General features: G+C 42.7%; 1 protein-coding gene across 1 annotated transcript in view; it reads right to left on the reverse strand.

The window, feature by feature from the left end:
- LOC122778275 overlaps window positions 1–24,319 on the reverse strand; it is a 38,566-nt gene that overhangs the window by 9,477 nt on the left and 4,770 nt on the right. Inside the window, exons 13-66 of the mRNA XM_044039993.1 lie at window positions 24,135–24,279; window positions 23,763–23,921; window positions 23,502–23,620; window positions 22,860–23,042; window positions 21,957–22,115; window positions 21,680–21,864; window positions 21,409–21,591; window positions 21,236–21,327; window positions 20,950–21,119; window positions 20,614–20,767; window positions 20,391–20,467; window positions 20,135–20,315; window positions 19,736–19,891; window positions 19,143–19,276; window positions 18,767–18,925; window positions 18,475–18,658; window positions 17,961–18,172; window positions 17,085–17,273; window positions 16,310–16,452; window positions 16,077–16,236; window positions 15,910–15,993; window positions 15,279–15,401; window positions 15,043–15,159; window positions 14,854–14,946; window positions 14,509–14,723; window positions 14,202–14,395; window positions 12,849–13,100; window positions 12,536–12,765; window positions 12,296–12,460; window positions 11,602–11,679; window positions 9,926–10,294; window positions 9,256–9,612; window positions 8,524–8,859; window positions 8,302–8,433; window positions 8,062–8,214; window positions 7,479–7,595; window positions 7,219–7,392; window positions 6,916–7,120; window positions 6,125–6,279; window positions 5,935–6,047; window positions 5,258–5,339; window positions 4,940–5,077; window positions 4,601–4,763; window positions 4,365–4,480; window positions 3,838–3,984; window positions 2,736–2,849; window positions 2,534–2,650; window positions 2,285–2,443; window positions 1,967–2,128; window positions 1,406–1,568; window positions 1,147–1,334; window positions 934–1,026; window positions 628–832; window positions 81–268 (exon numbers count right to left, since the gene is read on the reverse strand). Coding sequence (XP_043895928.1) covers window positions 81–268; window positions 628–832; window positions 934–1,026; window positions 1,147–1,334; window positions 1,406–1,568; window positions 1,967–2,128; window positions 2,285–2,443; window positions 2,534–2,650; window positions 2,736–2,849; window positions 3,838–3,984; window positions 4,365–4,480; window positions 4,601–4,763; window positions 4,940–5,077; window positions 5,258–5,339; window positions 5,935–6,047; window positions 6,125–6,279; window positions 6,916–7,120; window positions 7,219–7,392; window positions 7,479–7,595; window positions 8,062–8,214; window positions 8,302–8,433; window positions 8,524–8,859; window positions 9,256–9,612; window positions 9,926–10,294; window positions 11,602–11,679; window positions 12,296–12,460; window positions 12,536–12,765; window positions 12,849–13,100; window positions 14,202–14,395; window positions 14,509–14,723; window positions 14,854–14,946; window positions 15,043–15,159; window positions 15,279–15,401; window positions 15,910–15,993; window positions 16,077–16,236; window positions 16,310–16,452; window positions 17,085–17,273; window positions 17,961–18,172; window positions 18,475–18,658; window positions 18,767–18,925; window positions 19,143–19,276; window positions 19,736–19,891; window positions 20,135–20,315; window positions 20,391–20,467; window positions 20,614–20,767; window positions 20,950–21,119; window positions 21,236–21,327; window positions 21,409–21,591; window positions 21,680–21,864; window positions 21,957–22,115; window positions 22,860–23,042; window positions 23,502–23,620; window positions 23,763–23,921; window positions 24,135–24,279 — 8,841 coding nt within the window. The remainder of the gene's footprint in view (window positions 1–80; window positions 269–627; window positions 833–933; window positions 1,027–1,146; window positions 1,335–1,405; window positions 1,569–1,966; window positions 2,129–2,284; window positions 2,444–2,533; window positions 2,651–2,735; window positions 2,850–3,837; window positions 3,985–4,364; window positions 4,481–4,600; window positions 4,764–4,939; window positions 5,078–5,257; window positions 5,340–5,934; window positions 6,048–6,124; window positions 6,280–6,915; window positions 7,121–7,218; window positions 7,393–7,478; window positions 7,596–8,061; window positions 8,215–8,301; window positions 8,434–8,523; window positions 8,860–9,255; window positions 9,613–9,925; window positions 10,295–11,601; window positions 11,680–12,295; window positions 12,461–12,535; window positions 12,766–12,848; window positions 13,101–14,201; window positions 14,396–14,508; window positions 14,724–14,853; window positions 14,947–15,042; window positions 15,160–15,278; window positions 15,402–15,909; window positions 15,994–16,076; window positions 16,237–16,309; window positions 16,453–17,084; window positions 17,274–17,960; window positions 18,173–18,474; window positions 18,659–18,766; window positions 18,926–19,142; window positions 19,277–19,735; window positions 19,892–20,134; window positions 20,316–20,390; window positions 20,468–20,613; window positions 20,768–20,949; window positions 21,120–21,235; window positions 21,328–21,408; window positions 21,592–21,679; window positions 21,865–21,956; window positions 22,116–22,859; window positions 23,043–23,501; window positions 23,621–23,762; window positions 23,922–24,134; window positions 24,280–24,319) is intronic.

A 24,319-nucleotide genomic window follows, 5' to 3' on the forward strand; every position in this document is an offset into this window, starting at 1 on the left:
TGTGAGGAAGTTGCTAACAGAAGGACGATGGAAACATAATCTCCTTGACAGACTAGAAAACTACTGTGAATGTTTCTTACTGCATCCAGGGCAACAACAAAGGTGGTGATGCCGGCCTGGACAAGTGGGCTCAGGTGAGGTTTTCCCAATAGACCATGTAAGACCTCCACCAGCCGGTCAGTCCACAGCAGCACAGTCTCCCTCCACACTGTGTCCAGTCGATGGCCATTCACATCGTGGTACACAGCTGCCAGAGTGGCCAGTGGTCCTGAGGCCGAGGCACCAAAAAACGAGGACAGACATCAGAATGAACTGGACATGAGAGCAACAGCAACCTATTTAGTTCTCCATGTCAATAATGTTACAGGACACAAAACAGTGAGGAGGTCAGAGGTCAGCGTGTCCTTTCATTCTGGGATCATGTAAGAAAATGAAAAGTAACTCATGACAAAATGACAGAAAAGATTTTCATGCAGCAGAAAAGAAAGGAAAAGAGAATTAGTTTATGATTCAGGGTTGATTGAAAATTGGTGGTTTTTGCCTTTGAGGAAAGGCATGGAAATAAAACGTCCAAATATATCATGAATACATTGCAGCTTCTGTGTCTGTCTGTCTCTCTGTACTCACTTCTCAGTTCCTGTTGTCCGAGCAGCGAGGCGTCCTGCAGCAGACTCAGAAAGCGAGGCAAGCTTTCAGTCAGCGTGCGCCTGAGGCGGCTGTTCTGCCACAGAGGCAACAAACCTCTGTCTCTATGACCGAGCAGAGCCTCAGCTCGCTGGGAAACATGGAGGGACACAGCGCTCAGCTCCTGGAGCAACTTGCTGTCTCTGGACTGAGATGAGAACCAGTGATCACACATACACTTTAAAACCCATCATACAGCTTTATTGCCTATGTTGAGATAAGTATTGTCCTCATTGTGTTTACGTTTACCTGCCGCCTGAATTCAATGAGGAGATGCTGTAATGTCTTGATTCTTTCTAACACTTTCTTCCACATTCGAGAGCTCAGATACTGAATCCGTGCCTGTTTTGAAAACAACAACAAACACGAAATAAAATGTCTCTCATCAAATGTTATGCTCTATCGAAGCTGAGATGATGTTCCTCTTTATACTGGTGCTTTACGTGGTGGTTATACCGGTACCTCAGCTGAAGTCAGACTCTCCAAACAGCCACTGGCTCTCAGCATCAGCCTCTGATCGAGCGTTCCCACAGACACACGGCCCAGACTCACAGATTTACTGCCGCTGTCTCTTTTTTCGACATCAACCATCAAACTGTGATTTGTCCCTACACATGCCATCAGCGTGAGGTCTTCAAAAAGGCCTGGACCTAGATATGAGATGAGTTTGTTAGAATCATAAAGTTCAGTTGACATTTTTTGATGAATGTACTGCACTTACCATTCATATAACCAGCTGTGGTGTGAAGACATCGTCCCTCTATTGTCCCATTCAGCCAGATCTTCTCTGTGTGGTCTAGTCTGGCCTGCAGCTGGAGACCAGAACTCCGAGGCCAGGACAGGGCACTGGCCCCCACTTCCACACTCCAGTTACCGATCCTAGACTGTGATGTACATACAAACATTAGTATTTCAACTCACTGATAAACAAAGGAAAGACACTGCCACACTGTTTGTTAAACCAAACTTTCATCATTTGTTTTCAGCCAAGGATCATCTACATTGTCGTATTGTGAAAGACAAGCCAATATACACTAACAGGTCACTTTATTAGGTACACCTGTTCAGCTACTTGTTAATGCAAATATCCACTCTAAGTGGTCGGTGAGTGTGTATAATGTAATGCCATTGCACTTAATACAAAATCAAAGTAAGATGATAGCTGCTACATATAAAGAAGCAGCAAAAATGAGAAACGTAACAGGATTTAACCCTGTGAAAGTAATCTTACAGGGACATGTTCGTGTTGTTTTTGCTCCAGATGGTTTTTACGGTCGTTTACCTCAGAGAAAAGAGTCATGTTGGTGACCTGAGAGGAGGAGGAGTTGATGAAGGCAAGGGTGAGGCTACATTGGTCGGGGTGTCCTGTCACAGAGAGACGAGACTGTGTGTATAACAGCTCATCTCCTGAGATCACTCTGTGGGTTCCTGACCATGAAAGAGTCTTAGACACACACACATACACACACACACGCCCACAGAGAAACAGAGACACACACATGTTTATTGAAACGGGTTGTTAGGCTTCTCCCAGCATGCCTCTTCATCATGTTACCTGTCCATGACAAGACAAGCAGAGACAGAGTGTTTGTGGACTCACGGGCTGTGGGGGGCAGAGGCCCAGGAGCATTGTGTGTTCCACACGATCCCTGAGGTTGGTTTGGACTTTGGCCAGCAGTGTGTGTGAAGGACAAGGTGCGGGAGACACTTTATCCAACACAACATTGACCTGCAGGGTGTGGATTCCCCGAGGTCCCTTCTACAAATGACAGTCGCACAAACTGAGTTTGTTTGTTTGTTTGTTTGTTTGTTTATATTTGGTGTGTGAGCCAAGTGTGGCAAGGAGTACCTGGTACTTCATGCCTTGTTTGACACTCCTGTTGTTCCATCTTAGCTCCGCATTTTGTGAATATGAGTTTCCCTCCAGACCGACTGACATGCAGCCTTTAACAGAAGACGCCACCATCTACACACACACACACACATCCATCATAATCTGGCCATAATCTGTGTATCAATGTCCATGATGATATTGCAAAGGATTGACTGACCTGTTGTGTTGAGAACATGGCACATGCCTGACCCCTGCTGGAGTTGGTCTGCCACTGTTTGTTCAGGCTGAGCGAAACATTGACAGGGACGGTACTGTTCCATGACAGATGTGTCTGCATGCAAAAATAAAAACCCATTAGACTTAAGCACACAACTGTCTCACAGAATGAATATGCTCTAAATAATTAAATGCTTCTTTAGTTCCCCCCTCCAGTTTCCTTTGGTTGAATGATTGCCTCTTCTCAGGAGGTTATGTTTGTTATGTTTTTGGCAGAAGTTTGTCTGTAAGTGACAAGGCTAAAAAAAGAAAAGGAATTTTCTAGGAATGTCGCTTATAAAATTAAGAATTTCATATTGGGTGGTGCTCAGGATATGGATCTATAGTGAGTATTTTTATAAAAACATCTGGTATGGAGTATTGCTTGTTAGTTTCTGACTTTGTTGTTCAAAAGTATAAAATATTTGAATGCACAGTGCACTTCAGGGATTTTTTTTATCTCCAACAAGCCAGACAAAATGAAAATAAGATGTAAGGAGTATTTGGAAGCAAAATTTTGTCACATTGTGCAAAGATATCCGAATAAAGATGTCCATTCGTATTTAATACAATTAAAAATGAACAGAATTATGCATAGCATATAGTATACCATATAGTATACTGTCGTTGCATGGGTATGCACCACTATGAACTCTATTCTAAAGTGATTTCGTTGGCAAAAGTCTTTCTTACTTCTCTTTTAAAATGAAAACATAGAAGTCATAGTCTATGAATTATTGTTCATCATGTTTGAACTAAATTGGGAAAGAAAGTTTTAGGGCACCTGGTTTTTGGTATAATTCACAGTATGATCTTCAGCTTCAAAACCTAGTAACCCTAAACAGGTCGCCAATATTGAAGTGTTTTAAATTAGCAAGGTAATTTAAGTATTTCTGACTAGAAATGTAACTGCTCCTATCTTGACCAGGTCTCCTTTTAAAGAAAATCCTTGACCTCATTGAATCAAACCTGGTTAAATGAAAAAAAGGGGAATAACATGTTATAGATAGTTATCTTATCTTCCCTAATAAGTTAAAATGCATATACTATGTGAACATCTGTACCTGGTGGCTGCTGCGCTGTTGACTCTGCGAGCTGCGGGACACGGTGTGAAGGAACAGCTGACTCAGTGTGAGGGAGAACGGCTGTTCCAGCTCAAGTCTGGTCTCATTGATCTTCTCTGACTGACTCCAAGAGCTGAGCGCTCTGACCTTCAGAGGAACAATCATCACACCTCATGACCACAGACAGCAGAAGAGACATCTTCACGTTTGATAAAGCTTTTTCATTAACGTTCATTACAGCAGCAGTTTCTGGTGTGGTCAGGACTGTCCTCACATATCAGGTGATATGTGATTTTGTATTTTTGTAGTTTAAAGGGGTGATGTAGATAAGATGGAGATGAAAGACAATGTTAAAAGGCTTTTATTGGCTGCCAGCCGTTTTCAGCGCGGGACTGCCAAGCGTTTTACAGGCTTTTGAATGATTGTCCACGACTCACAAAACAGTGTGTTCTATGACTTTGTAAACACTGAAACTACCAAGAGAATTTGAATTTGAATTGCAGTCTATAGATGAGTTAAGGTTTTACCTGCTCCAGTCGCCCATGTCTCATCCAGACCAGTGACACACTGTCTAGTCTGCCCTGTAAAGAGTGCTCCATTGTCGCCTCCAGGCTAGTCCACCGAGGAATGCATTTGATATGAACTGAGAAAAGATTGAGACCTCAACAATCCATCCACAATGTCGCGCTGTGATTTTATCACCAACATGTATGATGGGAATTGTGGTGTAGCTCTTAGCACAGTTGGTTTTGCAGTGGTTTACCCTTCAGTGTATGGTTTCCCATCTCCAGGGCTGGAGGAGCAGAGTACAGAGCAGACAGGCTAAACTCCTGATTGCCCCACACAGCTCCATGTTGAACTTGGTAGCTCCAGTTCCTGGTTTCATACACTGTCCTCACAGCTACAGACCTGGGGAGTGGCTTTAGCTAAAATAAAAAAACAAATGACATCAATGAACCACTGATTATGTGGATTTCTCTCTCTCTCTCTCTCTCTCTGTTCAGGTTGTGGAAAGACAAACATACCTGCTGCAGTTTGGTCAAGAATTATAAGGAATTACATAGGCAAAGAGCAGAATTACAGAGAGGTGGATCCAATATACCTGTGGGTATGAATGTTTGAGATCCAGTGCCTGCCTGTATCCACTCTCAATAACTGCCAGTTCACCCAGAGCCCACAGCCTCCTCCTCCCTGACAGCACCTCCAACAAACCCGACACACTGGACTGAGACTGGTTCAGCTGGAGACAGAGAGATGGTGACGTACAGTTTGATGTTTCCATGATATGCTATGTAATCGTACCATATTACAAAGTATAAAAAAATCATCATCATTATCATCAAACAAGAAGGGAACAGGGTGATGTTAACAGACTCCAAATGACGCACAGGTTTTGAATGGACAAGGATAAAAAAGCAACCTGAGAGCGGACGTTGAGCTGAGAGGGCAGGTACACCATCATCTTTGGGATATTCTGGACAACCTTCACCATCAGGTCCTTGCTAGACAAAAGAGCATCTACCACTTAAAGTGCATGTGTTTGACAGACAGGAAGCATTATTATTATTTTGTACAATACTCATTTTCCCATTTTCTGTGTGTGTATGTGAATGTATCTCTTCGTAAGGATAGGAAGTGAGGACATTTACGCTGGTCCTCACAACTCTTAAGGGCTTTTTCAGGGTTAAGACCTTGATTTTAGGGTTTGGGTTTGTAGAATTAGGATTATTTTAGGGTTAGGTTTAAGGTTAACGTGATAACCTGAGTGGTTTCATTTGCAAACAATAACGCACGTAGACTTTGAGGACTTAGGAAGAGTTTACTGAACTTCTTCTCAGCAGTTATATTCATTACTAGCAGCCACAACAGAGCCGGAACAACCAGATGTCCTCCTGCTGTTTTACAGCCCGAGAAAACAGGATTAAAAAACAACTACGGTTCTGGGGGGAAATCCTCTTAAGAAGTAATGACACAATATTGACTCTGTAACATTTAATGTTAGGCATTTAGTCGTAATGGTTAAGGTTAGGGTAAGGGGCTAAGGAATGCATTACGTCTGAGTGTCCTCAATAAGGATGTGTGTGTGTGTGTGTGTACCTATGAGGCAGATGGTGTCCCTGGATGATGAGTGCAAGCGATGAGCTGCATTCAGGGTTCACAACCATAGAACACCTGAGCTGTGACTCAGTCAGTCTTCCCCAGGCTTCCAGCTGCAGTCACAGAGTTGGTTAACACACAGAAGCAAAGTTGGTAGAACTTTTTTTTTTAAACGAGACGCTATCATCACCTGTAGAGCAGGACTGACTTGTCCCTGCACAGTATGTCTGAGTGTAACTCTGGCCTCCTTTGACCCTCCATGTGCCCTCCAGCCTCCTACATCACCGACCACTTGCACTCTCCAGTCTTGACAGTGAACGTCTACTGTGACGCTGCGCAGAGGACCTGCAGGTAGTTATTGTGGTTGTTACAGGTTAACAGTCAAAACAGTAACTTTTAAAAATAAACAAACGTCTGTCACACTCAAACAACTGTCACGTGAGTTCATACACTGCTGATTAATCCTACACAACTCTCTTATGTCTCTCAGTATGGTGGTGTCAAGAACTTGTGCCACCCGTGCTGCACACAGGAAGTGGTTTGTTTTAAGTTAAGACAGACAGAGCAATAGCAACACTGTGCTATTAAAGCGAGACAATTCGAAACAGGTTGGATGATGATTGAAAACGCAAAGAAGTGCTTACATAAAGTTTCAAAATTCAACAGAACTGCTCAAAAAAACCCAATTGTTAAGCAAAACTAGTAATCGAGACCATTTACTCCTTATTTTCCATTAGACTGTTCTTCTTGCACCCAGTGGAGTCACCTCTGGCAGCTATTCAATATATTCTTACTGACAATGGCGTTTATGGTTTATATCAAAGATCACTTAATGGTGGACCCCAGTCCAGACCATTTTATCCAGACCATAATTCAGAGATAAATGATAGTGTAAAACAATTGTAGGTTCTGGGAACAATTCTGTATTAAAAAAACCAAACAAGATAAAGCAACACAGTTCAGCTGGTAATCCAATCTGACCTTTGAACTGAGCAACCAGTGCAGTGCCCAGACTGAATGGTGCCCTTGTGTGATTTGAAACTAGTGGAGAGTAGGAGAGCTGCAGGGCCAGGCGTCCATCGCTGACACTGACATTAAATCCAGAGGTGAGCAGCTTGTATCGGTCCACAATGAGCTGAGCCCTGGACTGAAACTGGGGAAACACTCCCTGGATGGAAGAGAAACCCTGGAGAAACAGAAAACACGAGGCAGACAAAATAAGAACAATCGAGTGGGTTTAAAAACCGCAGGGAGAAAAGAAGACGACCTCATAACCTCTGCTACCTCTACGGTGAGTGGTAGTCCTCTGTGCTGCAGCCATGAGCAGCTGTGCCAAATGCCTCCACTTATCTCTTTGGTCATGGGGAAACATTTCATCTTCAGCCTGAGTCCTGCCTGCTGGTCCCCAAAGTGAGACTGTATGGTGAAGGCCTTTCCCTCAAGAGAACCCAGCTCTACCTGCACACACAGTCGTTGTGATCGTACACCGTTATTAGCTGATATTTCTTGATAACTGACTAGTTTGATCTCTCTGAGCCTCATACCTGAATGCTATTGTTTCCAGGAACTCCCAGTTTCTTCAGGTAGTTCACTGTGTGTCTGAAACGAGTTTGCACGCCGACTGTTTGGTGCGTCTTTGACACCATCATCTCTTGGATTATCTGTAAGACATTCAGAATGAGTGTGGCAGAACATGCAGCAAACGGAGCTCAGTAGTTGCGATCAATTTGTGACAAATATACACAATAAAATGAAAAAAAAAGACAAAACATTGGCTAACTAGTAGAACCTAATACTTACTCGAATGTTTCATAGTGTATTTGCCAAAAGGTTAATGCAGAGACAGTAAAGTGAATGACATTAAAAGGTGACCAAAATGAAAATTTGTGTTGGAAATGAGTGTTAGAAACATTTTTACAACATTTCAACAAAATAGTCTTGTCATTTTTAGATATTTTGATGCAGAAATGTTACATATTATATATTTAACTGACCAGACTTCCTCTTTTTGCCCCTGTTTGATTGTTTTAAATGTTTTAGATGATGATGCGATATTTTATAAATACATCATTATGTATTCAGGACATTTTTGCCAAACTGTTCCACTTTGCATAGAACTGCTCTTACATTTTGATTCCCTGCACTGCTGTTGAACATGTAAAAGAAAGAGCCATTGCTGGAACTCCCACAATTCAGTGTCACTGTGGCATTTGTAGGTAGACCAAGCTTCTTCAATACAGGCACAGTGTGGTTTAGATGCAGCGATGCTTCATTTTTATCCTGCAAAGACAACAACAGCAAAAGAAATGTCATCATCTACAATTCCTCCAAACATAAGAGCACAAATATTTCTGTAAAATACAACACCTTTGTTTTCTTAAGAGCCAGTGTAGTCTGTAACTCCGCTTCATCTATCGCCACGGAAACCTGAGATTCAGCAAAAGTTGGGGATACGACCAACAGCCCAGAAGCATGAATCCTGTGAGGACTACTCCACGCCTAAAGACAGAAACAGGTGATAGCTTTGGTTTCTTTAGCTGATAAATGATTCATGATTCATGAGGAGAAATGATTCAGTCCCGCCAGTACCTGAATCAGTGTGCAGTTGTTGTGATACAACACTGACCCCTGCAGGCCAGAATATGACATCACCGCTCCACTGACACTAACAGCACAGCCGTCCATCTGAAGGACGGCGTCTGTGTTGTATCGTTGCTTTCCAGCCCTGCCGGTCACGCTCAGTCTGCTGTGCTCAGGTAAACCCCTGAGAGCAGGAAGGTTGTGACGGAGCTGACACTCAACACTCAGCTCTGGCCATGGCCTTGCCTTCAGCCTAAGGAAACCCCTTCTGCCCTCCAGATCAGTGTCCAGCACGGTTGTCCAGATGCCCTCAGAGTCCTGCAACAATGACCCATTCACCTGCGCCTGGGGGAAATAAGAAGACTGCTGTCATTTTGTCAGATTGTAATAGCAAATAAGTACGAGTATGAGCACAGGGCACCAATAACATTTCCTGTATCTTTAGAGCAAATATGCCCCCCTGTGCCCCTCATGTGGACTATAAAGCAGTAGAACATGAGAAGATTCAGCCACTCCATTAAAACAGAAGTGATTTTAATGTTGGGGGTGAATAATCCTTTAGTGTGGCAAAAAAGGCTAACGTTGTATGCATGCTTAAGTTACTGGTGTCCAGATGTCAGTGCGCCTTGTAAAAGTCAATGTTAATAATGTGTCAATACCTCATATTACCACATTCAAAAACCAGAACTACATAATTCCACATGTTCGTCTCATGTTTCAAAACAACCTAAAAAGTCCTACCTGTAACAATGGGCACTTTGAATCCAGAGCCCAGAGCCACTGTGGCCCTCCTTTGGCCTCCGTGACTCGACTGGCTCTAATATGACAAGTCCCAGCTTTGATCAGCACAGTCTGGCCACTCTGCCCGGGGCCTGCAGGAGCCGTGGCCTCGATGGAGATGACGTGTGGCAGACCTCGACTCCTGAGCTCAGGGAAGGAGTGTGCAAGGTTTCCAGAGAGATGCCAAGGCCTGCAGGACTGCGCCAAGTCCAGGGTGAGGTCACGGTGGTCTACATTCAGAGAGGAAGTCACCATCAGCTGGCAGGTGGACACAGACAGGAGACCCTGAAGAGCCAGGGACACTGGCAGGACCGTTCCCTACGAAAAACAGTTGATTATTTGCATTTTTTTTCCCACTATGCAGCATCTGCCTTGATACTGTTTGAGTTGACATACACAATATTGCAATATTTCATGGCATGATATTGTACTACTTCTTTGAGGTACTGTATGCTAGTGTTCCAACAGGCTGGATTCTGTATTTCTAAGTGTTTTTTAAACATAGTTAAATCCCAGTGATTCTGACAGTGACTGACGTGGAACTGTCGCAGTCAAACATAACAATATTTACACCTTAAACACATTATGTTTGAAACAGTATCTTAAGAAAAATTTTAAAATATTTTCTTACCTGTAGAGCAGGACAGACGTGTGTCACATTAACAAGATAAAGAGACTCGTGCTCGTCACTTTCTTTGGTCTCTTTGGCTAATTTACTCCTGAAATAACAGCGTCCCAGTTCAAGGGCAACATCCACACCAGGCAAATGTGCAGATGAAGCATTCAGAGTTAGAGATCCAAAAGAGGGAAATCCCAGAGTCTGCAATGCTTTTATAGAATGCTGGACAGACGCTTTTAGACTTAGACCAGTGAGACAAGTTAGGTGCAGAATAAGACTTCCTATCTGTTCATCCTCAACCTGGAGAATGGTACTGAGATTTGTGGAGCAGCCAGAGCGGACAATGGACACGTTGGCCGAGGTATGTCTGGACACAAGAGACTAGGGGGGAAAAGAACAAAAACAAAGAACTAGAATTATTTTTCCTTCATTAAAAACTAATATTATCCCATCCAACAGTTTATCCTGCAGGATTAAATATACACACATTCTTGTTACATCCGTATAAACAGTAGTATTTATAGCGCAATTTATAGTGTTGGTGTTATTATTGGGACAATGGAAAGACAAGAGTCATCTCCAAGGTGAAGATGTTTCTTTTGCTTTCCCTCTGCTGGGAAACAAGTTTCCTGACGTGAATTCCTTGTTTCCTCTCTAACCTTGAGTAAGCCACATCTCTGCTGGACAAATAAAGTCCAGCTGGTCCTGTTGTCCCGTCCTCCTCTGTGTTGATTGGCCAGGAGAAGCCCTGAGCATGCATCACTTTCAAACTCAAACTGGGCTTGACCAGCCATGGTTGACAACCTAACAGTGAGCCCCCCTGGGAAACCGGTAGAGGCCAAGTTTTGCTTAAATGTGGCCCTAAAAGAGGTGGAGCGTTGCCAGGCAGCAGCCACGTCCAACTCAGCAGAACGGGTGTTGACGGAGAACCGAGCACTTCCAGAGAGAGCGGTGTCATGGAGCAGAAATGAACCCTGGAGGTCCACTCTGTTTGGAATGATGGAGGCAAGCGAGGTCCAGTGGTGCTGGAGCGTCCAGCTGACTTCACCCTTTTGTTCCTTCAGCAGTACAGACAACAGGCACTGGAGGGAGTCCTGATGATTTTCTAATCCCAGTGATCCTTTTAGTCCATCTTGCCCTGCTTGTCCACTCACAGTTAAAGAGGTTTTATGTGGTGCACCCCCCTCCATAGTCCTGACCTGCTCCCACACCAGTCTGCCCACACCTGTACACCGGACAGACACCAGCAGACTGGCGCTGACTGAATCCCATGCTACGGTCACATCTGCCCAAATGTGACACCAACTTTCCACCCTCATCCGACCTGTCACTTCAGCTCTGTGGGTAATGCTGCGGGTCCCATACTCAAGTAGCCCATGACAGCTATACAGCCCGGGCCTCTCCAACCTCAGTCCAACATTCAGGTGGGTTCTCCTAGGGCCAGCTACCACCCCGATACCCAAGGCCCATCTCTGAGGCCCTGGTCGGAGCAGGAACCGGACAGCAGATTTGTTAGGTATGCCCAAATATGTCAGGAGTAGCATAGAGGAATGAGTGAGGTTAGCTCTAAGCTCCTTCTGACCACTGGAACTGTAACAGCCTTTAGCTTGAGCACTGAGGCTCAAGTGAGTGACTGACAGGCCATAACAGAGCCTGTTGTGTGGTCTATAGGAGCGAAAGCCTTGTACCTCCACAGGGCGGCCTTCCACATTGCCATAGCACTGGGCTGATAGTCGCTCTGCAGTGGCGTCCCCTGTGCAGTTCATCTGTGAAAACAGAACCCCCATTGGTAAAGTTTGTTTTTTCAAAGGAGAAACTCTGAGGAATTAAAATATTATGGTTCACCAAAGTGCTAATCTGAGCCCTTATAATAAAATATGACATGTTTAGTAGAAGTTGTTTTATTCTTAGTCACAATATGGCAAAGACATAGTGGAAATGTGGGTTGACACGACATTTTGACAAAGAGTTAAGGACAGATCTTTATCACTCTTGTGTCTGAGTCTATAGCCAGCAGCCAGTTACCTTCACTTAGTATAAAGACTTGACACAGATGTAAATAGCTGAGCATTGCTCTGTGTAAACTGAACTCACATACTATCAACTATAACGCTTGTTTTTAATAGATCGTGCAAGAAAGGAGAAGACCACTATCCCGAGAGCGAGAACAGAACTTGGGGAAAAAAATGTGCTGAAGGATCGAGAGGCAAACTCCCTTAGTGGATGTGACTCCTTCTAAATTCTTTGCAAGATCATTTTAGAGACTGCGCCTGGTTTTGCCTTCTTAGATTTATATATATACACACTTTTTTAACCAGGTAAAAAGCCTCATTGAGAGTATGTTTAGTATATATACAGAAGAGTAAATGATGTCAGATTTACCTGTAAAGAGGTGGGTATGACGCCTTGGAAAACTTTCATCTGTTGCCATAGAGACACGGCCACTGTAGCAGTGCTGTTTTTTGATCCAACGTTGAAAGCTATATCAGCCGTTCTCTGATCATCCATGTGAAAGATCAAACCAGTATCTATTCCCCCGGTTTTAAGCTAGCAAAGGAAACATTAAAATTATAAAAAATTTACAGGCATATAAATGTAGATTTTCAGTATAGTCCCAGTTACCTGGTGATGTGCCTTGGCTTGCATGGAGCTTGAAAGGCCTCTTTTGAGCAGAGCTTTGACTTGATGCTGCAGCCCACAGGAGTACTCCCATCCTGGAATAAGATGGTCTGTTTTGCCACCATCAAGTTGAGCCTTTAGATATTCAGGTCCAGCTTGCAGATCTGCCAAAAGTGACAGCTGACGTCTATCCTGAGCCCACCTGACCTGACCACTAATGTTAGCGGGTAAACCTGTATCCAGAAGACAAACAAACTGAGAGACAGGGAGGAATGACACTGAATTAAATGTAACGTAGGTTAACGGCTATGATTACCTGTGAGATTAAGCAGGTGGAAAGAGTGAGAAAGCTGGGTGTAGACCTCACCCCGTCCATGATTTCCGAGTCGGTGGCTCACATTCACGAGCAGGTGTTCCTCCCCCAGGTGAACACAGAGCCAATCATAGGCCCTGCTGGATATTTTTCCCATGACTTCTTTGTTGTCACTGTACAAAGCCTCTGCATGATCCTCCTCATGTCTGAGCTCCACACTGTACAAGGTCTCCATTACTTTGACTCTCAGGTGTCCTGCAACACACACACACACACACACACACACACACACGCACACACGCACAGCACGACATAAGAATCTCAGCATGATTAAGTAGAGACGACCTTGTACTCCACACTTCTTGATTCTTGATACTCCAAAAGTTTCTTCTATATTTACTCTCAGAGCCCTGAGACTGAGACCCCATGTGACTAAAGAGCAACATAACATATTTTTACAAGATATTTTACTGACAGCAGCTTAAAGTCATATCCATGTCTCATGAACTCAATTTTGAGCTTTAAGTTTAAGTCATTTACATGTTCTAAAGCAGGGGGTTTCTAAACTTTTATTTTTAAAGAGGACCAAATTTGGTAATGTGAAGATTCCCAGGGGCGAATGGTCCCTTCAGACCTTTTATTTTCATTGTCACAATTATCCTTTTTAAATGGTAATGTAACCAAATCTAAGCCTTCTAAACCTCTTTCTGTCACATCTGGAGTCAGATAACATAATGATGACATAATAGGAGACAAACGCATGTATCTGTCTGTCACAGATGGGTTGCAAACCCCAGACTCTGGTTCCAAAGTCCGACAACTCCTTGCCAGATGAGCTTATCAGGATGACATTGAAGCCAATTTTCTGTTTGATTCTGTCCCTGGCCATAAATAATACATTATAAAACCAAAGCTGTGGGCCTACAAAATCTGACCGAGGGTAGTGATTGGCCCACTAGCCGGACTTTGGACATGCCTGTTCTATAGTAATCTATCTAAAATGGCGTTGACTGTTAATCATTAATCATCATGTAATATTAAGAGAATTGATAAACTGCTGGAGCAGGGCAACATCTAAAACATGCAGGGCAGTGTTGAGGACCAAAGGAGTGTAAAGCAGCTTTGAGGGGTCATCAATATTAGAAACCCGCTATATAAATACAAACATTTACGATCTAAGGGCCCATCCATACATTCACAGTTAAGTCGCTGCGCATGAACTGACGCTGTAAGACGTCTGTGGACACGCAGACACAGAGACAATAAAGCAGCCTCCATCTCTCTGCAAATTCCAGCTTTTTTCATGTATGACGGAAATTCTTTTCAAACGTACAATATTTTCACATGAATTTCTACCTTCTATGAGCGTGTCAGACTGTCCCAGTGCCCCATGCAACGCCAGGGCTGGAGGAAGAATCTGAAGGTTGGCCATCGAGTGCCCCAAGTCCCCTGACACAGCCAGCTGCCGACCGTGGGTGTTTTCTACAGATCCATTAATCTGGACAAGCAGACGCTCCTTCCCCTGTGTATAAGAGCCGCGCAAAGACGCGCTGAGTGAGTAAGAGACAGGCAGAGGACAAACAAATGAGATCATATATCCACAAGGAGGCAGTCACTATTGTTTAGCACACGGTGACCCCACAGCTAAAGTGGACACACACACCTGTCTGAGGAAATGTTGGTGTCCATGTTTATACTCAGCTCAGTGGCTGTAGGCAGAAGGTTTTGGGATAAATTCATCCTCAGCCCAACGGCTCTGTGCTCCCTGCGATGGGAATGAGACATTTGTGCATGCAGCTTGACCCTGTCCTTCCCGTCAGCCTTCACATGCACCACACTTCTTCCTTCACCAGCCACTGTGTCTGCAGTGGCCTTAACCTTAACATAGAAAACAGGGATATTATAACAGACACCTCAAACCCTGGAAGCCCAAAACTAAGACCAAATATTTGTTATATAAAAATAACAACACTTCTCCTTAGTTAATGAAACACAAAAAAGTGAGTACCTCTAGTGTTTTGGGAATCTTTGACTTGAAGGGGTGACTGAGAGATGAATATAGTCCCACTCTGTCCGATGTTCCGTTTAACTGTACAGAGATCTGAAACGGAAGAAAGCGAATGGATATCGCACTTTTGCCAAAATCACTGCTGATTAAACAAGCAGTAATTAAAAAAGTCGATTCTGCTTGACTCACTCTGCACTCCTGTCGCTCTATTCTCAGTTTGCCTCTGGCCTGATAATCAAAGTCAGTGTTGTTTCCTGGGTTCCAACATACATCTCCCTCCATTATAGCAAAGGAGGGGAGCTGCAGCTGTAACAGCAATGACAGTTAAACTCGCCAAACGTTTGACCTCTTTACTGTACACAGTTGACTGTTGGAGGTGGACTTACAGTAAATCACTTCTTACATACATACAGAGGCTGTTTTACCTGTAGCTGTTGTGTAAAGTTGCCTCTGATATTTAGAACTTGATGGTTTGAATAAATGTGTCCAAAGAAACTCAGTCTGTCCTTCCTGCCGACCCGCAACCTCCCGTGAACATTCTTCTGCGTCTGAAATAGATTGAACCATACAGCGACATTGTACAACGTATGAATGTTTCCAATGTTTCTACTGACGTTAATGTAGACGAGTAAGAGTAACTACACAAATAACGCTCATCACACAGAAAGGAAACGGAAAACCACTGGTAATCTATGTCCTCGTCTGTAGTCTCTGAATTCTGCATTTTCTCATTTACCCGCAATGTCATGAACTTCTCCTGGAAAATAAAACATTTTTATTCCACCACAAAGATTGCCTTCTTTAAATTGTTGCACCCAAACTCTGTCTCTATTACTATGATTGCTCTTCTGTTCAGCTCTAACTAAATATTGCTGATTTGACTGACTTTTCCACAAACACCAAAACTGCAGGATACTGTGAAACACAGGGAGATTTAGTGGCCGACTATCATTACGTTTACACTTCACAAAGTGTTCCTACCCACCCATCAAAGGCATTTAGACTGTTTGTCAATGTATGTGCTGTACATGTGTATATAAAAGTCCAACAGTTTACCTTGTTACTGGTTATGGTCACACAGAATTCTGAGTTGGATGGAATCGTGTCAGAAATGAAAGGATGGACCAATGCAGAGCAAGCCTGAGGATCAAAAGAGACACTAATAAATCACTGCCCTGGCTTCTCTTTAAGTATAATGCATTGAGCTAATAAATCAATCTTACAAAAGGACTTGGTGGTTGGTAGCCCAAAGTAAGGGTGTGGATGACCTCTCTGTTGCCAGGGAGAGAGACTTTAGAGTCCAGGATGTAGAGGCCTTTGAGGAGATCAACAGTGAAAGTCTCTCTGAGGAGGAGCGTCTGCGGAAAGGTCTGGAAGGGCTGTCTGTAGGAAATTGTTGAAAGTTTCCTCATACAATTCTTTTATTTACATAGTGATCATCCAGAAACACACAGACCTCAGATGAAGAACTGCTGTTTTCTGATGCATCCTCTTGTCCTTCCTCAGCTCCTCCACCGTGCCCTCAAACTCCAGCTCTGTGGACGGACTCTTAGGACTTGAGAAAGTCATCTTCACCAATGCTTGCCTCTTTTTCAAATTCTTGAACAAAAAACAATCATGCAGTCATTAGGGCTGGGTGATAAAACAATAACAATAATTATCGACAGCGACTCAATGCATTGAGGCATGCAGACATGATAGAGACGACCTGCTGAATTTCAAACCGAGCTTCAGGATGGAGAAGAAAGGTGATTAAGTGACTTGGAATGTAGCATGGTTGTTGGAGCTAGACAGGCTGGCCTGAGTGTTCCAGAAACTGCAGATTTTCACGCACAACAACCATCTCTAAACGTAACAACCAATGGTCCAAAAATATCCAGTGAGTGGCAGTTCTCTGGGTGAAAGGCCTCATGACGTCAGAGGAGAATGATAGAAATGATAGAAAATAACTACCAAGGTATGCAGAGGACCTGTGTACCTGGTAAAATAGCCACTGAGGGCATATATCAACATAGTTTGTATGCATTGTTTACAACTTAAATCTTAACTGTTTACAAGTGTTTTTGTTTAAAACCACAATGAACTGGTCTCTTTGACTTAAACTTAAAAAAGTGGGTTTTTTGAACACAAGAATAGTAATAATCAGTGTCATATAATTAAAAAGAATTTAAGTGATAACCTTTCTGGATACATCGTAAAAGCCCCAGCAGCCCATGTGTGTCTCCACCCACCTTGTCTACAGTATTGAGCACAGCAGCGAGGCTGATGTTGTGCTGGGCGTAGGAAGAGGCCATCTGCAGGGACTGGCTGAGTTTAGAGGCCTCCAGAGAAACTTCTCCTCCCAGGGGAGGAGTCCACAATGAGCTCAATGAGCAGGAGGCCTTCACACTTCGCTTCCCCACCACACCCCATCCTTCTGCCTGGGGCAGGGTGGAGGAAGAACAATTCATTAAATAGATATATTCGTTAAAAGACGTTAGTAGTGCAATTTCAGTTAGCCCTTTACAATTTAAACTTCAAATAGAATCGTCAGATGGATGGATAAAACAATATACCTAGTTTTCATTTAGATAACAAAAATGCAGACTTTTTTTCAGAAATGTATAAATTTTTGGAAAAAATTAATCACCTTCTTATATTACGACGTTTTTGAATTACATATCAGATTTTCCACCTCTAGAAAGATTGACTCATGTACAATTTGTGAAGAGTTTTGGCAGCTACCGTCTCCCGATCTGGAGGGTTTGGTTGAAGATGATTAGGAGAACAATAATGACAAAGATATTGTTATGGACCTTTATGATTGGAAAAGCATGTTGAATTGCGTATATTAGGTTATTGCCGTGTTGTATGTCAGTGCATGTGTTGATGTTTTTAGCTTTGTTATCTCTTTATCTATTAATCTGTTATCTATTTTGTTTTCTGTTGCATATATTGATTGATTTATCATTGTCATACACCAATAAAACAAATTTAAAAAAGGAATTAAACATCTTGTACCTGTTAGTTTTATTTATTTAACCCAAAGAAATTTGAGTTTGACTGTGTCAGATACTAACAACAGATGTGTGTGAATGCTTCAAGGACACCACCTCTTCTCTACATACCTGAAGGTAGGTGACAGCTGGTGTGTAGAGCTGTAGACGAGCCTCCCTCCCTCTGCCTCTGTCCCTGTAGAAAGCCTCCAGGATGAGGTTACGGATCGTCAGCCACTTGCTGGCAGTTAGCTCCGATGTGAGCTGGAGTGTGTGGCGCTGAGGGCGGCTAAGCTTGTGGGTGGTGTAGATGTACAGCCATGGCGTGTCCATGTTAAATGTGCCTGAATGAGAATAAGACGCACTGATGACCGGTGTCTCAATGCAGGTGAAGGTTGTAACTTCTGTATTGACCCCACCCCCCCAGGACGACTCCAAGTTCATATTCCAACTGTTCTCTTTCAACGTTCATTTCGGCATCTCACTACCTCACAAATGTTTCGGAGACTGGAGGTTAATTCCTTAACCTAAAGCAATTTTTCGACATTTGTTGCACTTCACTCATGTTTTAAAGAACTGGTGTCCCCCTGTGTCACCACAGACACAAAAACAAAACACTTTAAATACCAAAGAGAAATATTTTTACCTTCCCACTTTTTATGCACACCATCTTTGGGAGGGCTTTTCCAGTGCAGCCCAGCAACCAGCGGCGTCAGATTGTTGTAGTTGATTTTTAAGTGAGAGCTGCTCTCAGACCCAACATGTCTGATGTGCGAGTGCAGAAGCTGGGTCCTGTAGATTAAATTTTTCTCTGGCACCTTGAGGCTGAACTGGAATAAAATAAGCACATTTTATATTTGACTACATAGAGGAATAACATAAATCATTTGAGCCAGGAAACAAAAGAGAATCACATATTTAAATGTGCGCCTTTTCACCTCCAAAGTGTAGCTGGTGTGGTTCTGTGTGGACTGGTTTTTGAAGGACTGGCTCAGAAGGACTGTACATTTGTTGTTAATCTCATCCCAGTGTTTGCCATAGCTCATGTGCAAGGCTGAATTAATGTGTCTGGGGCTCTCCTCATGCCTTAGCTGAATCTAAGAAGAATAAACAGCATGAACCCGTTACAGCACAGAATGAAACTGAAGACACTGAGCAGCATCCTGTTGCTACTACTGCTACTCAGTTTCTTTAGTTTCTTTCTCTGGATATCTACAGGACAGATGAACAAAACAAAGTAACTGGATCTAATCAGTTTTACAGTAAGCATCGTATTAGCCGCTTGAAAATAACTGTGTCAGGCTGTGTGGTTACTTTGTGGTTGATAGGAGCAGTGCTGGAGCAAAAGAATTCATGATCTGCTCTCATGATGTAGGTGGAGTTTGAGTCTCTCTCACTCTTCAGCCTCTGAGATGCGTAGCACTCCTGACGCAGGTGTCGGGCATCTACTGTAGGAGGGAAGACAGTCTGGTGATGGTGAAGCATTGATGAAGAACATATAGGCCACATGGAAGAAGGTCACAGGTTTGCATGCTGGTGCGACCAAGAGCCTCTCTGTCAGGAGTCTGCCTGTTCTACTTGTGTGTCATTAGTCTCTCACACGGCCAATATACAGTAAACTAAGCAGCCACTTTATTGGCTACAAAGGACACCTAATAAAGGGGCTCCTGGTGTGATCTTCTGCTGCTGTAGACCACCATTTTCAACGTTTAATGTATTCAGAGATTCTTTTTTCCATATGCATCACTGTACAAGTGAAATAGAAAAAATGAAAAAGATAAATGAAACGACTTCACAAAACAGTATTTTAGGGTCCACTGCTTCTTTACACCCAGCATCAGTGTTAACTCCTGTATCTTAAACTGCATTGCACCTTTGTAAATGTACCTTTTTTTTTGATGACTCACCTCCAAGACCATACTTGAGCCTGAGCGCAGAGCTCCACAGTGAGCCCTTCTGCTCCATCAGTCCCAGCATCCTGCTGCTGACCACACCAGGTAACAAGAACTCCATCTCCACAGAGTACTGCCTGCTGCTGCCGTCACGCCTGCGCTCCAGAGACACTGCAGACGGGTAACACATATATTATGTCTACACCCATATACAGTGTCAGCAATGGTCATGCTAAAACTTTAAAGTAATATAAAAAGGTCCAGTGCGTAACATTGGACAAAAGTTGACATAAAGCGAATTGAAGAAGAGGGAGACGATGACAAAAGTACTCCCAAAATGACTTTAAATTCTAAGTATAGGTTTTATCCAGATTTCTAGATGCAATTTAATCAAATATAGTTATAGTTATATACCAGACAATGATGCAGTTTCCCTGAACACATTCTTCACTGAAGCAGACAGACTCATCTTCCGACCCAATCCACGAGTAACATTAGCAGAGAGGATTAAGGGATGTCCATCACCGGCCATCTTGGCCTCAAGATGGTAACGTGTCCTCTGCTCGGACATGAGGGTCTGAGTGTCAACCAAACCCTGTAGCAACAATATAATTAACACGTTAACATATTTGATACTTACTCAATGAAGTTCAAGAAGTTCAGGACATACCATAATATAGTAATGGACGCCATCAATGATCAGCTCCAGCTTTCCTGATTTTTTACTGCTCTCTTTTTCAAGTTGCCCTGAGAAAACAACACATTTTCAGCATTAAAGACTTTTTTTTATATATCTATATATATATATACATATATATATATATATATATATATATGGATATATATATTTATTTTTGGGTGGGGTGTTCAGGTGTTCCTGCTGGAAAAAAAACCTTGCATGTGGATGGTTTTCAGAGGATGTGTGATCCTCAGCAGCAGGCTCTGTGGGTTAAAGGCAAGGTCCAGAGACATGTCTCTGGAGACGGAGGACTGAGGACTGGCCAGGAGGAGGTGGATGGAGGCCTCTCTGGGAAACCAGGTGCCTCTCTGTAAGACAAAGTGTGACATGTTTTGTTTGTTTGTCACTATGAGACTGGATAAAAAGGTCATTGTCATGCTTTGAGGCCCTTGATGTGAGACCTCGCACATGAAACACACTGATTCTTCTCAGAATAAAGAGAAAAATCTATTTTGGAAATTCACTGAATAATTTTTCAATTCCTTTGCACCTGAGGGAGCAGTGAGTAAGCAGCTTCCAACAGGTAGTAATGAAGTCCTCTGTCCAGCTTCAGCAGTTTGACAGAGAGATGGATGGGTCCAACCACAGGGAATAAACTCCCCGCAGCAGGGAATGGATATGATGCATTGGAGCACAGCTGCCAGCCGACTATCTTAGACCCTGCAGGAGAACAGATCACTGTTTGGTAAAGACGACAACTGTAAGCCAAAGTATAGTATGCTGTAAAATATTAAACCATTTTCACGTCATGTCATAAACAGTGTACAAGGACTCACAGGTCTTTGGTGAGCACGTGGTCTTCTGGATTCGACTCTTTGGCCCCTTTATCTCATCTCTGTGGTCTCCGCTGAGCTGAAACACTGTGGAGCTGGTGAACACAGAACACACACAGACACTCGTTACGATGTTGTTATTTGTGTTTTACTGAACACGTTCACGCACGCCTAACCTGAGAGAGATGATGTTCATGACGTCCTCAGGTGTGTTAAGCATGACCCTGACATCTCGCCCCTCCTGCAGCTGAACACTGCCATCCAGACTGGTGGAGCTCCTCAGCTCAGAGACCCAGTCCACTGCAGCCTGACCAAGGACGCTGTCCACACCCATCCTGACTGACAGCCCCACGTAGGCACTGAAGAAGCAGAAAACAGTTAGACACAGTTTGTAACCAAAAACACTGAACACTTTAGTCCCTTTTACACACGACGATGAGTGAATACTTAGGTTTGATATATCCCGTCAGGGAGAAGTGAGACGTGTCCCTGTAGTTGACGTTGCCCTTCAGACGCAGTGAGAGGAGGGAGGTCATATTGATGCCCAGTTTGAGGGGCAAACCAGAGAGTGATGGTAAAAGCAGCTCCTCTGTCATCAGCACCGCTCTGTGGTTCAAGTCGACCTCGTGACCCTGGAGGACAAAGGGAGAGGGGAGTGTGAATGAGAGTGTGTATGAAAATGAAAAGGTTTAGAGACTACAACAACAAACAAACACCTTCATACCTTGAGCAGTTTGACAACCAGTCCAGCTAAACTCAGTGACAGCTGGTTGATTTGATTGTAAAGATCTTCACATGTGAACACACTGAGCTCATTCCCAAACACCTTCACACCGACCCAGCACTTAGGCCGGTCTTCCACAGTTTTCCTTCTCCCAAACAACTGAAACAGACAAGTGGTGGTAAACGCATAATTATCAACTGATTATATTATTATCTACTCTCAATGGAAAAGAATAAACCTTCAATTTTCCAATATATGTATTATTATTATTATTATAGTAGTAATAATAATAATAATTATTATTATTATAATAACAACAATAATAATAAATGTAAATGATGTATGCATTTAAGTATATATGTACATATCTGAATATGTTATAGAATATGATATATTTGCTTGAGATGCTGGTCATTTATAAATATTATATTAGTCAGTAATTAGTAAAAAGTTAATCATTAAGAAAAACGATTGATCTTTTAAAGCCTTTGGCTTCTTAAGTGTGAGAACAGGACACTTTTCTTTGTCGCACGTTATTGTAAACTTAAGCAGCTTCACCAAAACTTTGGAAAAGACGACTTTGGCTTTGGAAATAAAAAAAAAAGATATTTTCAGATTTGTAAAGATGAATTAACCAATTTAGATTAATCTTTCGGCAGTTTACTTTAACCACTATATGTCAGTATTTTACAAATGTACCAAGATAAGAATTCTGAACTAGAGCTTAAACTCTAAACTGCACTGTAAATGTGTTGCACTTCATAGACCTCTTCACCTAACAACAGTATGGGTCTTTGTCTGGTCTTAAACCACATGACCAAGATTACATGTTAAACCTAACTACTGGCCTGAGATAAGCGCAGCGAGAAGCTGACAGTCTTACAACTATCACAGTGACCTCACCATGGCCCTGGCCTGGTTCAGATAACTGCTGGTGCTGGATAAACACTTTTCTTTTGCTTCTTTGTGGCTCTCATCTGTTTTTCTCCTTGTCCTGTAAGCGTTGGTTTCTCCGCCTGGGTTTTGTGAGTGGTGACCGAAAATGTTCTTCAGAAGTGGTTCTGCGTTTTCAATGTGAAAGTCCAGCTAAAGTGGGAAACACAATTTTCATTCTGTCATATTTCCAATATTAACCATCAGAACACGGAGCCTTTAGGCAGTATTTTCCCCTCCCCCATTACTGTGTTAAACATACACTGTATGTATATACAATACAGAGGCTATAAGAATGTGCAATATAGAGTTTTTCATTTTGAAATTTGTCACAGATTCATTGGCTCATTTTTATGAAAAAAAGGGTATATTTTGTGACTGCTGCACAATTATCACTACTCCCAGTTTTTTTCTTTTTTAAAAAATCATATGCGATATAAAACTATATAAAATGAATCATAACTTTGACTCAGCAACACATAAGAAAGCAAAAAACAGCCTAAAGATGTGACCTATAAACACACACAGAAGTTGTGCATTATTCCCACGACTGTGGATCCGTGATGTGTGGACACTACCGGTTAATAAAAACTGAAAGAACATGAAACTCACTTCCAAAAGGTTGTGGGCACGACCGTGGAAATACACCGTGAGGTTGACGGTGGCAGATCTCGGTATAAACGACTTGGAAGAAAAAATCAACGATGTTTCAATATTCGTAATTCCTATGCCTGAAACAAACAAAAAGAAAGAATATTGTATCATGCAATTAGAAGTATTATTTATTATTTTTTTGTGCATGTTAGTGCAACTGGTTTTTTTCATAATCCTAATAAGAATGCTTAATTCTGCATAATTGAAATCAATTTTCACCTGAGGCAACAGTGTTGTCTGAATATGAGGAATACTTTAAAAACTCTGCTTCGAAGTCTCTGCTGATGATGTCATCAGGAAGGGACTCGATTAGGGGCTGCTTCATGGGGTCCTCGCTCCTCAGGACATTTGTCAGGTGACTCCACACAAACGCGCCGACTGGAAAACAGACGAGCAAATGCTAATGACTTACAACAGAAAATGAGTGGCACATCGGAAAGGTGTGACAATGAATAGTCTGTCCTTACAATTGGTGACAAAATTGTATGGTCTTTCTGGCCCTAGTATTTGTGGGGATGTATTCATATGTTTGTTGACCTTGACAAATCAGTCATATGAGATTATATGCATATGTGTGCAAGATAATCAGACCTTGGCTGGAGGTCTCCTTTCTCAGTGTCGTCTTCACTACTTCAAAAACATTGTGGTCAGGGCAGTGCATGAGCTGCAGGTATGCAGCAATCCTGACCTCAGGATCCTCCTGGGAGGAGCGGTACAGCTGCAACAGCACAGAGCGCTGAAGAAAAGACAACCTCTGTCAGTCACTGATGTCAGAC

The sequence above is a fragment of the Solea senegalensis genome, linkage group LG1 (assembly GCF_019176455.1).
Source record: "Solea senegalensis isolate Sse05_10M linkage group LG1, IFAPA_SoseM_1, whole genome shotgun sequence".
In the NCBI taxonomy this organism is placed as follows: Eukaryota; Metazoa; Chordata; class Actinopteri; order Pleuronectiformes; family Soleidae; genus Solea; species Solea senegalensis.